Source organism: Labrus mixtus, chromosome 7 (genome assembly GCF_963584025.1).
Source record: "Labrus mixtus chromosome 7, fLabMix1.1, whole genome shotgun sequence".
NCBI lineage: Eukaryota > Metazoa > Chordata > Actinopteri > Labriformes > Labridae > Labrus > Labrus mixtus.
Genome location: NC_083618.1, coordinates 15,242,838 through 15,260,094, shown reverse-complemented (window position 1 = coordinate 15,260,094; position 17,257 = coordinate 15,242,838). Strand labels below are relative to the sequence as shown.

The window sequence follows — 17,257 nt, the reverse complement described above, 5'->3', positions numbered from 1 at the left end:
AACCCTTTTTTATTTATTGGTGGTTTGAAATGTTGGTTAGTAAAGTGGGAAGGCCGGAATGGAAATGTATTTCACTAGACCACAGACACGACTCTTTTGGCTTGTTTAAAATATCCAGTTATTTAGTTCATTGTCAAGCAGGGACTTTAAAAAGACATTCTGAGTTTGTATAGTTGGAGAAGTAGTACAGTATGTTGGAGCTATGCTTGATTGGTGATATTAGAAAGGTCCCTGTAGAGAAAAGAGATGTGGCCTATTTGTATGGGTTGGTGACGTTACAGGACTGTGAACATGGACTGTTTAAACAGGGATGCTTTGGGTTTAGAAAGTGGCTGGACATCCTGTCCTCAACTACTTGGTTCCTGCCCAGCTCTCTGTGCCGCAGTGGAGATGACTTGTTTAGTTAGCCATTTGATTTATGGCCTTGGGGTTTTTAATATGCCTCTGCCCCATCCCTCGAAAACCCAGCACCACAAAATTACACTGGGGACAAACTCTCCGAGAGCTTCTCACAAAATATTGAGCTAAAATAGTACATTGAGATTTGCTTCAAATGTAAAGTGCGTTATAAATAAAATGTATCATTACTATTATTATTATTACTACAATACCACGACACCTGTGTCAGCACCATGCACATTGGAATTACCCATCTAAAAGTTTTTGAGCACTACACACAAATACATTTCCATACATGCATGTATACATATTGTTGCATATAACAAAATAGTATTTTTAAGATGTATATTTCTCGTTTGTTGTTGTAGTTTTAATACCTGAAATGAATCAGGAAAACAAAGAAAAACATTATGATACAGCATTATCTTATTATTTTTATAAGCAAGTGTTGTAGATGCATAAAAATAGGTGTGTGTGTGTGTGTGTGTGTGTGTGTGTGTGTGTGTGTGCGTGTGCGTGTGTAGAAAGTATCTGTTAAAGGAGCAATACATAACTAATTGGTACTGCAGTCTAAATTCAAAACATTGGAGCAAGCTGCCTCCCCCTGCCCCCTCCTCCCAAGAGCTGATGCCCATGCAGGTTGCCATGGAAGCTTCAGAGTTTTGAAAGCTCTGTATCAGACTTGAAACCTTTCTGCGTTCTAACTTTTCTCCATTTTTCAAAAGCATCTCCAATATTTATGTTTCTGGTCGTGGAGCTTATTTGAATGATGCCTAGGCTTTATAGGTCTAGTAGAATTAGATATATCTGAACCAGTTCGCTTGTCTGATTTGTAACACCTGTTGGTTTGACCTGATAACTGGTCTTAAATCTGGCAAACCGAAGGGTGTCCAAAATGGCTGTGGTGGGGTGCTCCCTTATTTGTTTGGGAAGTTGGGTTGTGTCTTGTGCAACTCCTTCTACTCAACGATGAGCTGATATTTTCATTGAAACATATGAAATATGTAATTAGTAAGTTTTTCAAAGCTTTTAACTGTAACCCATTTTTTGCAACTTATAAGAAACATGTTCTAATTTTATTGATGGAAGATATATTCATTACATATTTCCTTTGTATATTTACTTATTGAATGTAAATTCTATAAGACCAGGATGTCCAGGCTAAAGAAAATTATTTCTGTTGACTAATTCTACATTTGCACATACTTTACAGTAATCCACTGCCTAAGCTATGTACCACACAAATTTATTACATAACACACTTTGGGGTGTGTGTGCATGCCGATACAACAGTAACTCACACACTCAACTCACTTGTTAGCTTGCTCCCTGGAGTAACACTCGCAAACATATTTTTCAAAAATGTCCAGCTTGTGTATGCTCAGGTGGTCTCATAAGTTATTCACTCTTACTCTGAGATAAACTGTCATTTAGAACGTCTAACACACTCCCTCTGATTTATACACACACACACACACACTGCACAGCAAATACACTTGTCTCCAAAACTCACTTCTCATACACACCTGCCACTGGGCTTACACACACACAAATTCTCTGTAGACATGGTGGCCACTGGATTATTAAGCTACCCCCTGGTGAGACTGACAGGTGTGTCAGTGTGTGTGTATGTATGTGTCAGGCAGTCTGGCGACCCCCTTCTTGGTATTTATTAGTTTTGGACAGCTGAGGCGCTCGGCGAGATCTCTATTTAGCACTTCCGGCTAATTATCATACACACATCTGAAGCCGGCACTGAATGTGTGCAATTATCCCCTGGACCGCCCACATCATTTAGCTTCGCGCTAACTTTACGTATCAAATCCCACTGGTGGCTTGTGGGCTTAAATAGGTCCCTGTTGCCCTTTTAACACTTCTGCTACTACATAACAGGCATGGCAACCTGTTAACTCAAACCACAGGGATCCAATCTGCAGTGACAGGAGCGTTCCCAGTTTTAGACACTTGTCACATGAAAGGCAGTCATGTCATATTTTGATTTCAAATAGTTGGCAAGGACTGAAGTGCAGAGCCAACATGTTGTGTTAGACACATAGACTGTAAATATTAATGGACAAAGCCTGAGTGACGACATCCACCTGTTAAGGCCCTGTGAAGCCCTCATGGGAGGCAGCCGCCATGCTGGAAATCCTGTCTTATGACAAACCGTTACAACGCGCCTAAATATGGAAAACATGTATTGTTTTACATTTGAAAAAAATAATAACAGGCATTTTCCTTTGTGGCATTTGGGTTATAAAGCACTTAGGATAGATAAGATCTATTCCTGCGTAGTATACCTAGTAAAACACACAGAATCCTCAAACAGAGAAGAGCCAATTATGTGTTTATATGCCATCAGCTTTTAGAGTGTTTTTTTTTTTTGGTCCTAATCACCTATGTAACCATGTAAGTCCTGACTATTACTACATGCACTGATGTGGTTTGATGTAATGAGCAGGTGTCTGTTCCCAAGATCTGTCAGTGATAATTTCTTTACTCATGCACTCTATCTGAAAGACACCACCCCCAAATGAGTTTCATACAACAGCCTGCTTTGTTATTCTATAATCTTTCTCAATGTTTTCTCAGAAATCTTTTTGTCGTTTAAGCTTTATGGCAAAACCCAGACTTTCTTCTTCTGTAGGTCTTTTCTGCATTGATCACTATACTTGTCTGGATGGGAAGGTGAGGCAGGTTTTCAGTATCTGTCATCATCAGCGTTTGATGTGCAAGGCTCTGTTTAGAGAAGAGAGATTACAGCCAAGCCCACTATTTGTGTCACAGGGTTTTCTTCTAATCTTTAGTGAGTCAGGGCACATCAGTACCTTCACATGACCTGCTTCTTTTAGTCTGTATAACATGAACAAGTCCTTATTACAAAGTGTAGAGTTGGCTTTTAGTGCAGATTCTCACTCTATTCCTAATGAGATTGCCCTTAAGAAAACAATACCGTTACTTTTATGAAATCAGAAAAAACGTATGGGTGTTTGATTTCATTCATCTATACACAGCTTTAAATAATTCTTCAATAAACGTTATCAGCAAAATACTTTTTTAAGGTGAACCTTTTTTTCTGTGACTTTTAAGGTCATTTACTGCAAAAAAGGAGGGTTAAACTGCCCCCCTTATAGTTAGAGATATATTAACACTTAAACCACCTGTTTAAGCTTAGTAAACTCTTGATGTTATTGTCATTGAATTAGACTTGATATTTTTAGAAAGGTTGTTGATTTATTCCTCCATGACTGACTATAGTACTGGAAAATTTTGCAAATAAAAATATATGTTTATTTATCCCATAATTCTGCTAAATAATGACGGTTTAAGCCGGTTTAACACCTCTCAACATCTGCTTTAAGTAAAATATGACTGCTTCCCTCTGCTGTATTTTACTGTAATTTATAATGACAATGTGGTCGACATTTACTTTTCTTTTTTATTGCTTTTTTTAAAGTTATGGATTTGGACCGGCTCTGTTTAAAACAAGTATGACTCAGGCTTTTAGACAAAGCTTATTTTCCCCATACACTGTTTGTCTCGGTTTGGTTTTGTCTGTTATTAACATCCTACATATTCTTTTTCTCCCCTCAACCACCATTGTTTTTGTCTATTTGCTTTTTCTTTCTGGTTTACTTTAGTTTCATTTGGTTGGGTTTGTTTGGTTGTCCTCTCTTCACCCTAACCGTGTCCTTGTCTTTGTGTTTCAGGTCCAGGGTGTAAGGGGAGCAGCAGGCCTCAGAGCTCCAATGCCAGTGGACATGCAGCCACACCAGGGGCTGTATCACTATGAGACCTCACCCAGCCAGCCCTCCAGAGGGTAAGACAGGGGTTTGCATGTACAACGTCCAAGCTCATTACTCTGTGGACACAATTTCAACTTGGTAAATTCTGTTACTTTTTACACTACCAGTCAAAAGTTTGAACACACATGAGTAGCAGTATTATCAATCATATAGTATACTATATTATTATAATATAGCTACTGTACGCTGTATCTAGGGCACCTACACCTACTAATAGAAGGGTTTTTCTTTAATTTTTACATTTTTTCCACATTATTGAATAATAGAAGATATTAACACCATAAAAATCTAATATTTCATTTTATTTTCGTTTTGGAAAGAAATGCATACATATGTAGGCATCAACTTCACTATTTCTAAGATAATAACAAATGCCTTTCAATCAGGTGTGTCCAAACATTTGACTGGTAGTGTATATTTAAGTTAACATTTTGAGATATACTCTTGTCTCTCTTTTTTTTAAATGAGAGGATGTGAAGCCCTCTCTCACATTTAAATGTTAAAACCAGAGCAGAAGTAAGGACAAAGTTAGCCTATCTTAGCATGAAGAACAAAATGGGGACGATAATTGTTAATAAATCATTCTTGCATTTCAACTTTAACTAATTTGTTAAATTTTTCCATATAGTATGTAATGTAACACTGTGTGGACATCCTCTTTTCCCACTTATCTAAAGAACAGTTTGTTAATCCAGAAGATTTTTTTAAGAATGATTAGTTTCGCTAAAAGATGCAATAATTGGCATATTTGTTTTACATAATTATTACTTCTTAAAAATGACTTTTAATCTCTGTAAATATATGGAGCCAGCAGATTAATGCTGGTTTACATGTTGACGTTTTGCTGACTTATAGTACTGTGTTCTTTTGCTCAGTGTTTTCCTCAGTGCTTCTGTTGACCGATATGGTCTTGGACATGTTGTCCACCCAAGCCTAGATATTAAAAAAAAACAAATCTTGCAAAAAGGACAAGCCTTCTTGGAGGTCTCTTCACCTGTCTGTTGGTTGCAAAGTTGTAGCTCTAAAATCCCAAACTGTTGTTTTCTGTTACTTTACAGGGGGTCATGATGTGTCAATAAAGTTATTGGAAGGACATTTTTTCACTTCTAATCTCCAATTTAGGCTATCATAAATCAGGCAAAAAATAATAATTCCTGAGATATGGCATAGTATTAGATGGCTCTTGTCAGCTCAGTTTGTCTGCATTACAATCACAGCTATTTCCTTTACATCTACTTGCCAAGAGGACATTTCTCATGCAAACAACCACAAATCACAGCAGAAAGTGTCTAGAAAGCAGGGATGAAAAGTCATCCTATAAAAATGTTCTATTTAAATTCACACAGATATTCTGAGGTAACAGAAGCCCAGGTCTTGCTGCAATTGTTACGGACACAGAACTAGCTCAGCCCCTCACTCCTCCCCCTCTCCCTCCCTCCCTTCCTCATGCCACCCAGGTTGCGGGTGGACTCGGCCTCTCTCTGACAGCTGCTAATTACAGGCTGACCAGGCCCTGCTGCGCTCTGCATGACTGCCTCGCGACCCGCTCAGGTTACCCAGAGTGAGGGAGAAACAGAGAGAGATGGAGAGAAAGGTGGCTGGAAAGAACAGAGAGAGACAGTGGAGCAGGAGGAGGAGGAGGAGGAAGAAAAGGGAAGAGCAGATAGAAAGTGACAAAAAGGACAGAGGGGTTTGAGAGAGAGAGGGGGACAGAGGGAGAAAAGGAGAACAGAAGAGATGAATGGGAGAAGAGAAAGGGAGAAAGGAGTGAGAATGGGAGGGAGGTAGATTTGGGGGGAACCAGCACAGTGGATTAGAGAGGACAGATTAAGCTCCTGTGTGGAATACACGTTGTGGTGAAAGAATTAAAGAACTGAAAGGACGACTTAGGAGAAGGTGGGTAGATGAAGGTTGGTCCCTTAGGAGAGCAGCGAGAGGGACAGAGAGACAGAGAAAAAGAAGAGCTGAGACAGATTTCGAACTAACCAGTAGGACCGAAGAAAGGTCAGAGAAAACATTGAAATTCATGAGAAGGCTGGAAAGTTCCAATGAAGCTCCTCTTCTCTAGTTGGTCGGGGGAAAACCCAAACGAGTAAGTTTCCACAGTGTTGACTGAGATGGGGGCCATACCCCACCTAGTGGAAAGAACAAGACATCACAAGATATTGAAGCAGGTTTGAAACCTAAGAGTACCTTTTCTCCCTGAGTAATGCTCCTGAGGCTGGACTCTGAACTGCCTTAAAACTGCTATTACTATATTACCCTTTCAACTGGCATAAAAATGTCTCACTTATTTGGGCCCAGGAATGATACAGCAAACTGTGTGTGAATTTGTTTAGCCGTTAAAACAACCACAAAAAGAGTTCTCTAATCTATTAAAACATTTACAGAACACCGGAAATAAGCACATGCATTATATTGTGCTGTTTTTACAGGTTCCATCATGGCCTTTTGAAGTGGCCATGTTTCACATTAATACAAGGTTATTTCTAATATTTATGACTGTGTGTCTTTGATACTTGCAGACTAGTTCCATCAGAGCAGTCTCTCTACAGTGATGTGTCCTCTCTGCGTGCCCCACTCCTCAACGGCCCTCCCCAGGACTGCCGCTCAATGTATAATCCCATGACTCCCAGTATGACCCATGGATCAGGACCAGGACAGGGGATGGTTCACTGCATGGATCAATATATGAGGCCCCCACAGGCCCCACCACCACACAGTATCATGGGCCACCGGGGCATGCCGCCCACAGAGAGTGAGTCAGAGTATCTTTTACATCTCTTTAATCTAACAGCTGCTACTGATTTGGACTTAAAGGCACCCGGAATAGTGAGTAGAAAACAAAGACTTCTAAGATTTCTACAATAGGAATGACCAGCAGTCAACAGAGGGACAGTTGTTCCGTTCACATACAAGTCAACCAGTCTGTTTCTCTGCAGCAGCTTACACATATTTAAATTACTGTTTACTCGAGGTAGACTGAAGACTAAAAAGTTGTCTAGATAACAATGATGAACAAATCTAAATGAATCATGAACAGAGGCCAGTTGTTCAATGTTATTGGGATTTTACAAAAATGATGTGTGTATGTGTCTTGCAGTGCCAGGTGTCTATTCTTTGATGCAGGTTAAAGTCTGCAGTTTGTTGATTTGTTTAAAATAAGCAGTTAGTGTGGATGCTGAAGATGCATGTTAGAAACCCTTTGTGTAAATATCACTTACCGGTACCTTCAAACACCATTCATTTCTTTTCAGAAGATCTAGTCACAAGACTTTTAGTGTTCGTTGCTGTTGTCCTAACCTGCAAGTCAATACCTGCTTAACCAATCAGCATATTTACAATGAATACAAAACAATAAATCTGCTTTCCCAATTTAGAAGATGTTAATCTGGATATGTGCAGTGGTTAATTTCACTGTCATATTTGCTCAACAGGTGGCAACAGCACCCCCTACTGTAACCAGAGCAACATGACATCCTCCCATCACAACTTCTGCCATTTTCTGCCTGGTTCTGATCAAATTGGCTCAGGTGATGGTAAGTTAACAAGCCCCTCTCGTTCTATGTCTCTTCTCAATAAATTGTGTATCCTTTAAGCTTACCCTCCTGTTCTTGCTGTTCCCCCTCTAGGCTCCAGGTTCTCCACACCTCGTTCCATGCTGAAGCTGAGTAAAAAGAGAGCTCTTTCCATCTCACCTCTGTCTGATGCCAGCGTTGACCTGCAGACAGTGATCAGGACTTCACCCAACTCCCTAGTGGCCTTCGTCAACTCTCGTTGCAACCCCAACGGTGCCAGTTCTTATGGGCATCTATCTGTGAGCGCCATGAGGTCAGATATGTCTCTGTCACATGTAAAGCAAAAAATAAAAAACATTTAAACAGCAGCATTATCCAATCTATTACCTATGATTTTGAGGCTCTAATACTAAAGATACATAGTATATGTGTTGCATTCACTACTTTTACAGTAACTACAGAATATGCAGTCATTTACTTTGAAGGATAGTTTGTTTGTTCCTCTCTTTTTAACCACATTACAATGCCATTTTTTAAGAGTATTCACCATCCACTTTCACACACAATGTTGTCTGCGGTCACATATTTGATTTAAAAAGAAACATGCCTTGAAACACCACAGATAGATAACAGATGCAGGTGGACAGCAATGAATTATGAATTAAATCAAAACTAGAGAGTTACAGTGCTTTTGTACAAATTTGCTCAGCAAATATGGTGCTCCTGTTTCCATCATATGTACAGTCTATGGTTTCCACACAGTTATAAACATACACATTGGCAGAGTGCGATTTAAAACTGAGGTGTTGGGGGCGGCTATAAGTTATTAAACAGAAGTTAGCTAATGTACTGTGAGGCAAACGTTAGCCACAGTGACTTAACGTTGGTTAACTTAACTGTGACCTACGACAAGTTAGAAACTGCTTGCTAACGATGATAGTATTTATCCTTTGACATTCTACATATCCTGATTCAGAAACGCTGTGGGTAGTTAATTTTTATTAAATTAGCTTCAACGCAAACTACTTACATTAGCCACTGGCGTCTCCATCAACAAGCATCAATTTTATTGTGATTATGAGCCAGCAGTTTCGGGAATGAGGCAACTTGTCGAGATGTTAGGCTGACGTCAATGGTATGGTCCACCATAGGGGTGTCGGCAATAGTATTACAAGACTTTTCAAAGCTTGTATACGTACAAGGCAATGTATTGTAATATTTTAGATTACTGGTAGGAAGGTCAAATTAAAAGTGTCTATACCTTGGTCTGCTGTTTCACTGCTTTTTGAGGGATTGTGCGGATCTGACCTATCTTCAAACCCACCTACGCAAATTGGAAAATCAATATAGACAAATATTGAGGGGGGGGAGTTGGCAAAAAAGTTATATTATCAGCTCTATGTTATATTATGTCATCATTTCATAACACATTTTGATATTTTGGGGAATCAGTCACTGGCAGTATTCATTTTGAATGTTTTGAATACCTCAATGGGTACTTTTAATCTCTTCAATCGTGTTAATGTTTTCTTTTCTGTCACTCCACAGCCCATCCCTTGGCTATTCGAGCAATATAAACTTTCAATCCAGGCAACAAGGTTCCATGTATGGCGGTGGGGGGACGCCTATGGGTGGACCCACACCAGGTCCATGCCAAGCTTCACGCTTACCTCCCCACAATCCTCGGCTGCACGCCCCACCCAAGCATGGACATGTAAGATGGCTCTCCCATTCACTTTCAAAGCAATCAGAGAAATATTCTGCGTCCACACACCCTCTGCTTCTGACAGCTGTAAGACAATGGGAGGTGGAAGAGAACTCATTCAGTTTCATATTAGAGAGAATTAAAGAGTTCGTCTATCATATGGACGTTAATGGCTCAGAGGTTTGATAAGATGTTTGTTTTATATTGTAGCTGAAGACAGAGCCTGGACTTGGAGGTGTAATGGATGGAATGAATGTGAAGAGCCTGGAGGAGAGGTCAGAAGGAGATGTGGCCAGTCCTTCTTCCACTGGCACTCAGGTAAAAAGAAATATTAAAACTTGTTTAATTTTCAGAGGTATTTTTCAGTTTTTCACATTTACATATTAGTTTCTGTTTTTTTTTTCCTTTTTGTTAACAATTTGTAAACCCATGTCATATGTGAGCCATGAATTTATGGTCTGTGCCCCTACATTTTGTTAGGACCCTCTCTTGGGTTTACTGGATGGCAGAGATGACTTGGACAAGGAGGACGGGAAGCAGGAGCAAGAGGCCATCTATGAAACCAATTGCCACTGGGAGAGCTGCAGCAAAGAATTTGACACACAAGACCAGCTGGTTCACGTAAGCTATAGTTCTACTGGTAGATATTATACAATGGAGATATAAAATAACATGAAAAATAAATAAAGCAGTATACAGCTTTGACCATTTCTGATTCTCTCTATTTATCTGTTTAATTAACAGCACATCAACAATGAACATATCCATGGAGAAAAGAAGGAGTTTGTCTGTCACTGGCAGGAGTGCTCTCGAGAGCAGAGGCCTTTCAAAGCACAGTACATGCTGGTGGTTCATATGCGCAGACACACAGGAGAGAAGCCACACAAGTGCACCGTGAGTGTATCTTTACTTTCTCTGTACTTTGTTTCTATCTCTGTTTTTGTCTCCACCATGTAGCTTTTTTTAAACCTGCAAACATGAGCTGTCTTTGACATTGTCTCACATTTCATTTATTTTCCAGTCATCATTGCTTGCTACAACAGAAAATAAGTCTACTGTTTACTAATGTGTGCTTTACTAAGGTGTGCTTCTATTGTTCTGCTTTGGGTTTGGTCAGACATTTAAAAAAAGGGTACATTTATTTTCTAGGGATCAGATGCTGTTTAAATAATTGATGCAAGTAGAAATACAAAAATAATTCTTAGTAATTCTTTATCATGCTTTTACAACTACACTGGATGTACTGTAATATTGAAGGCCAGGAGACTAGATTTGAATAAACTGTCTTTTCAATTAGTTTATTGTAAATAAGCTAAGGCTTTTCAAAGTTTCTCACGTAATGGTATCTGGGAGTTGCTATTAAATCTGCTGTGTTTATTTCTGTTTTAGTTTGAAGGCTGTAATAAGGCCTACTCTCGCCTGGAGAATTTGAAGACTCATCTGCGCTCTCACACAGGAGAGAAACCTTATGTGTGTGAACATGAAGGCTGCAACAAGGCCTTCTCAAATGCTTCAGACCGGGCCAAGCACCAGAACCGAACTCACTCCAATGAGGTACTGTCTCAGAATCAGAAGGACTTAATGGTTCCCACATTAAAATTAATGTTCACAATACTAAAAAGTTATCAAATTCTTAAGTTTGAACTTAACCTTAGTAGTCTGCATTAAGTCTCCAATGTAAGCTTATTATTTCCAAACAAAAAGATGCTGTGTAATGACAGATGCTTTTTGCTTTACAGAAACCTTATGTATGCAAGATCCCCGGCTGCACGAAGCGGTACACAGATCCAAGCTCTTTGCGTAAACATGTAAAGACAGTGCATGGCCCTGAAGCACACATCACCAAGAAGCACCGTGGAGACACAGGACCCCGACCACCAGGCTCAGCTATGACCTCTGGAGGCCAAGATTCTGAATTGTTGATGGAAAAATCAGAGACACGCAGGGAGGACTGCAAACTGTTGGCTCCTGAGTCCACTTTGGTGAGTGGTGCATTTTATGTATGACCTGAAGGGTTCATTTAACAGAAGCTCCAATCTAAAAAGCACCACATAGTGTTTTGTCCTAAAAATAACAAAATGTCAGATTTTGTAATTTCAAGTAAAATTGTCATACACTTCTTGCAGAAATCTCAGCCAAGCCCAGGTGGTCAATCATCTTGCAGTAGCGAACGTTCACCACTGGGGAGTGCCAACAACAACGACAGTGGGGTGGAGATGAACCTGAATGCAGCAGGCAGTCTGGATGATCTCACAGCACTGGAAGATGGAGTTGCAGCGGGAGGAGGAGAGCCAGGGAGTGTTGGAACAATGGGAATGTCAGCACAGGCTTTGAAGAGGCTGGAAAACCTGAAGATTGACAAGCTGAAGCAAATCCGCAGGCCAACCCCACCTGGTCGTTGTGCTAGTAACAAACTACCTGCACTTCCTGGTAAGTTCTGGAAATTAAAATAATAACAGAATTTATTTAAACTATAATTTCCTCTGTGCTTAAGTTACTTATTCCTGCTCTATAATGTCGTTTCATTTCTTGAGATGCAAGAAAAAAAACAATATTCTGAGCTCTGTGTTAGGTTACGTCTTAAAATGAAGAAATAATTGTACAACATACCCCAACTTTAACTGATGAAACATTCAGGGATTTTTTTTTCAAAGAGACTTCTTAATTAACTATGATGAACTGTGTCTAAGTCGTTTTCTCTTTTTGGATATTAATTTTCAGGTCCTGGAGAGAATATGGGAATGTGTGCACCTTCTCCACTCCTCTCAAATCGACGAGTGATGGAGCTGTCCAATCACGAGTTAGGCGGCGGCACATCAGTTGGCTGCTCTTCTAATGACAGGAGAGGAAGTGGCACCAGCAGCTTGAGCTCTGCATATACTGTCAGCCGTCGTTCCTCCATGGTGTCTCCTTATCTGTCCAGTCGGCGCTCCAGTGACGTCTCACAAATGGGAGGAACATCAGGGGGAGGATGTCACCTCCTCAGTCCAGAGCAGAGTGCGGGAGACCCCCTTTCTCCTGAGACCAATCGCAGAGGAGCTCCATGTCCTGGAGGAGGAGGAGGATTGCCTGGTCTACCAAATTTAACACCTGCCCAGCAATACAGCCTAAAGGCCAAATATGCTGCGGCAACTGGTGGACCACCTCCCACACCTTTACCTAATACGGAGCAGACGGGCACACCAGGCAGAAGAGGGGGTGTTCTGAGTGATTACCAGGGACAGCCTCTGCCTCCCTTCCTTCAACAAGGTGGTCCACGAAGGCACAGTGCCAACACAGAGTATGGCACAGGTGTTATCTACCCTCACCAAGCTCCAGGTAACACCAGCAGAAGAGCCAGTGACCCTGTACGGTCTGCAGCAGATCCACAAGCCCTGCCTAAGCGCTTCAATAGCCTTAACAATGTAGCCTTGATGAGCCGAAGGAATGCGCTGCAACATCGGGGCTCCGACACCAGCCTTGCACGCCACATGTACTCACCACGTCCACCTAGCATTACAGAGAATGTAATGATGGAGGCTATGGGTATGGAGCCCCACTTAGCTTCTGTTGATTCCAGGGATCGTTCCATTATGATGCCCCCTGGAGAAAGGAGCTTCATGGGATACCAGCAACAGCATCAAATTCTTGGAGGAGCTGGAGGTCCTGCTTCAAACCAACTATCCCCAAGCCATGACTCTCTGAATTGTCCAGACCAAGCTTACATGCAGGGGCACTACCAGAATCAGGGAGGGGGGGTCACTTCCAGGGCTGTTGGAAATACGCAAGGCCAAGTAAGGCCAATTCACTCAGAGGGCATGTCAAATACACTTCTCCAACAGGCTGAGTACAGTATGAGCACCTGCCAGCTTAGTCCCTCAGGCCCTCACTACCCTAGCCTAGGCCAGGGTGGTGATGCTGTAGGCCCTTGGAGTGATACCCACAGCCAAATCCAACCTTCCAGCCATGCTCTACAGAACCCTCGAGGAATGCAGTATTCAGATCCTAGCCTGCTGCCTCATCAGACACAAGCCAACTTCAGCAATCAGACAAGCCTCTATAACAGCCCTGATGGAACCCACAAACTTATCATCAAGCCAGAGCAGCAATTTCACTCTGGAATGGGAGGTGGAGATGCCTGTCAAAATGCTAAGCTCCAACAGCAGCAAATGCTCCTCCAGCAGACTCAGGGTTACCAGCAACAGACTGGCCAGGTTATGATGAGGAACTCTAACAATCCCAGCTGTGACTTTCCAGGGAACCCAAACTCCTACCCCAGCGGAGGGGGCCTGAGCTTGGGCTGTGCTGGCACTGCGCTTTCAGATGGACAGAGATCTGAAACCCCAATGATGCAGGTGAAGGAGATGATGGTGAGAAACTATGTTCAGTCTCAGCAAGCTCTCATGTGGGAGCAACAACAAGAACAACAACAGCAGCAGCAGCAGCAGCCAAGTGGCATTAAACCGCCTCCATTATCTGATAATATGGATATAAGTGCTCAGTCTGCAATGATGCAGCACAGTCCACAACACCAAAACCAGAATCTTTACCCTAGCCAGCCCTATCAAAACTATCCCAACCAGAACCTGGTAATGAGCCCTCCAGCCCACACCAGAGGGCCCAGCTCTGTGACACCTAAAGACCAGCAACTAACAGGTCTCCAAGGTTCATGTTATGGCCAGGAAATGGTGGTCCCAAGGCCTCCTCAGGGAAGGAAACCTCTCAGCCGCCAGAACAGCCTGTCACAGGTTGGAAGTGTCTACCTTGGCAGCCCACCCCACCTCAGTCCTGTCCACTCCACTTCCAGCCCAAGACGAGGGATTCGACTTCCTCCTGTTCAGCATCCACAGCACACGCATAATGAAATGTTTTCTCCTTCCAATAACAACAACAACATGTACTACTCGGGTCAGATAAACATGGAATTAGAGAAACACATGGACCCACAGAAAGGACCTTGTCTGAATCAGCAGCACAATATGGCATCTAACCTGGACCCTACGGGTGGCACAAAGTCCGTCTCCATGCCTCCTTATCCTGAATCTGGCCCCATGTCCAATGCCTTAGAGAACCTGGACCTAGACAATGCTCGCATAGACTTCACCTCCATCATTGATGATGCAGATTCTTTCAGCCCAGTCAATCCCCTTCAGGGTCAGCCAGGGTCTTCCTCCCAAGCCTCATCCCGCCTCACCACCCCCCAAACTTCTGTCAGCCTAGCTGCAGGCTCTGGCCTGTCTAACATGGCTGTGGGCGACATGACGTCTATGCTTACCTCACTGGCTGGGGAGAATAAATACCTGAACACGCTGTCTTAGGAAAACATTGGGTAGACTAATAATCAAGTGCAGACCTCGGACAGTTCTTAATGTTTAAATGTACTTAGTGCACTCTCCAGGTTAACCAGCCATGGGTTATCGCTTTTAGTGATTTTTCCTGGTACTTTGCAAAAAAGGTCAGTTAGGGTAACTCAGTTAGGATGTTGCCCAACAAGCCTTTAAATGTAAACCAATCACATTAACCTGCGAGATTGAGAAACTGGCCAGGGGTCTCTTGGCACTGGTGGATACCCATGTTGCAGGAATGATGATATGGTGTTATGGGTTGAGACTAACCTACTTACATAACAGGTTTTAAATTTTAAGACTTGCCCACCCAAAACCTTAAAACCAAAGGTGCCTGATCAACCGCCCAGCTGTTTAGTATCCACTGCCTTGGTACTTATTATAGACCCAGAGCTACATGCCTGATATGAAACTGATACTGAACTTTTCCAAACAGGCATTCCAGTCACATGGGGCTGTAGAAGCAGTGGAGTAGAGGAGAATGCATGTAAATACGTTTTATAAACTTTTAGATATATTCTGTATATGACAATGAGACAGTGAATACATCATCCCCTGTCTTGTTTTAGACTGCTTGGATTCTGAAGGGCGATATTCTGACGAGATGGTTGTCTGAAGAGCTGAGTGAAGACTAAAGTGCTTTTAGTGATTGAGAAATAACTTCTCAATGCTACTAAATATTAATCTGTAGCTATTGCTAGGAATTTCAATTGTCATGAACAAAAAAAAAAATTCATAGTGGCAAATTCCAACACATGCATCACTGCAGTCACAAAAACAAATATAGCTTGCACACAAACACTCAGGACTTGTTGGTGTTTGAATATTTGCTGTTTAAATTACATTTATGATGTAATTGCTTTTACAGTCAGAGAGTTTGCACTCCACATGTTTACTGCAGGTGTTCCTGAAGCAGCTACACTTTTTCCCAGTGATGTTTAAAACTGCAAAGCAGAAAGGGCATGCTCTTTCAAAGGTACACACAAGGGGGATCATATATAAAACTCAAATATGATATTACAAATACTGTCTCAAACAACCCCTCTACATCACTGTATTCACACGTCTTAGCTAAGCAAACACCAGAACTACAACACTTCCATTATGCAGCTGAAGATGACGACTATTTTGAATAAAGCCAGAAACTTTTGTATGAGAAATTCAGGTACATTCATAGTACAGTGCTTCTGCAATTTGGCTCCAATCCCAAAGAGGAGTTATTTGAAAATTTCTTCTTATTCAGGATAGGGGATCAAGAAGTGGGAATTGTATCAATCACAACCACTTTAGTAAAATGCATATTAGGTTATGTGTACACTGAGGTACTTCTTTTGCAACTATACAGCTGTATCATATGGAAAAAAGGCTGCGTTTCTTGGTAGGTGAACCATTTTACACTGTGGCTTTGCACTGATTAGAGCACTGTGTGAAAAGGCTCCTGTGACTATTCACAGGTACCTCATTTTATAGTTATCATGATACATCAGTATTTTTTTATAATTATTGGAATACTCATGAGAGCAAGTTTAAACTCAACAAGCATTATTTGTAACTATTCAGAACAAAATAGTAGCGCCACTTTATTTTACTAAGCATTAGCAGGAATGAACATTTCTCCATTTTGGAAAAAGTGTACAACCTACCAAAGACACCTTAAACATAGAGAAAAAGATGCACAAATAGTCTATTTTAACACAACACTAATACCAGCAATAAGGGCATGAACATTGACTGATAGTGCTGTTCTTTGGAATGTATGAAATGTTTTGTACAAAGTTATCCTTTTATATTAATGAACTTTATGGAAGTTGCCTTCTACATGTGTGTTTGGGTATGTGTGTGTGTGTGTGTGTGTGTGTGTGTGTGTGTGTGTGTGTGTGTGTGTGTGTGTGTGTGTGTGTGTGTGTGTGTGTGTTTGTGTGTTTATTTGTAACTGTCATCTTCATTCTGTCTTTTTTGCTGGCAAAAGAATATCATCTTTAGCAAAAGAAAGCTATGATACTAGCATTAACTATAATAGACAAAAGCCAAGTGTTATATTTTGTGTACAATTTTCTACATTTTTATACAAATGTGCTTTATTTTACCAGTTTATGAATAAACATGTTCAGTGGGATGAAATCAGAACGTGTGTCTACTATGTCCTTGCTGGTTTGTCATTGTAAAGAGAGGTGGCTTTGTGTTAAATGGAAAATCAGTACTACAAAAAGGCTGAAAAATGTGGGTATAATGATTGTTTTGCTGGATTTCATGTAGTCTATGTCTGTGCCTTGTGGATTGATGCAATGACTCATTTTCTCCAATAGAGTGCAGTACAGCCTGAATACAAGCCCTCATGTCAATAGTATTTCTCTATTCTTTACTACATTTAAACACCCATGGCATGACATGAATTCACACTCTCCATAGTTTGTCACCACTATAAGCAGTAAAAGTACATTCTGCATATTTGCTCTACAACGTCATTGTACCCCTTAATTATTTGTTTATTCAAACAACTAGCAT

The 17,257-nt window shown here is 41.2% G+C and overlaps 1 protein-coding gene across 1 annotated transcript in view; it reads left to right on the top strand.

The window, feature by feature from the left end:
• Positions 1 to 16,873, top strand: part of gli1 (GLI family zinc finger 1) — a 52,423-nt gene extending 35,550 nt beyond the window's left edge. The window contains exons 2-13 of the mRNA XM_061043243.1: positions 4,110 to 4,219; positions 6,731 to 6,963; positions 7,643 to 7,744; positions 7,838 to 8,036; positions 9,272 to 9,437; positions 9,639 to 9,746; positions 9,909 to 10,049; positions 10,173 to 10,322; positions 10,818 to 10,982; positions 11,168 to 11,410; positions 11,555 to 11,858; positions 12,150 to 16,873. Coding sequence (XP_060899226.1) covers positions 4,149 to 4,219; positions 6,731 to 6,963; positions 7,643 to 7,744; positions 7,838 to 8,036; positions 9,272 to 9,437; positions 9,639 to 9,746; positions 9,909 to 10,049; positions 10,173 to 10,322; positions 10,818 to 10,982; positions 11,168 to 11,410; positions 11,555 to 11,858; positions 12,150 to 14,725 — 4,458 coding nt within the window. The 5' untranslated portion in view covers positions 4,110 to 4,148 and the 3' untranslated portion in view covers positions 14,726 to 16,873. The remainder of the gene's footprint in view (positions 1 to 4,109; positions 4,220 to 6,730; positions 6,964 to 7,642; positions 7,745 to 7,837; positions 8,037 to 9,271; positions 9,438 to 9,638; positions 9,747 to 9,908; positions 10,050 to 10,172; positions 10,323 to 10,817; positions 10,983 to 11,167; positions 11,411 to 11,554; positions 11,859 to 12,149) is intronic.
• Positions 16,874 to 17,257: the final 384 nt, after the last annotated feature.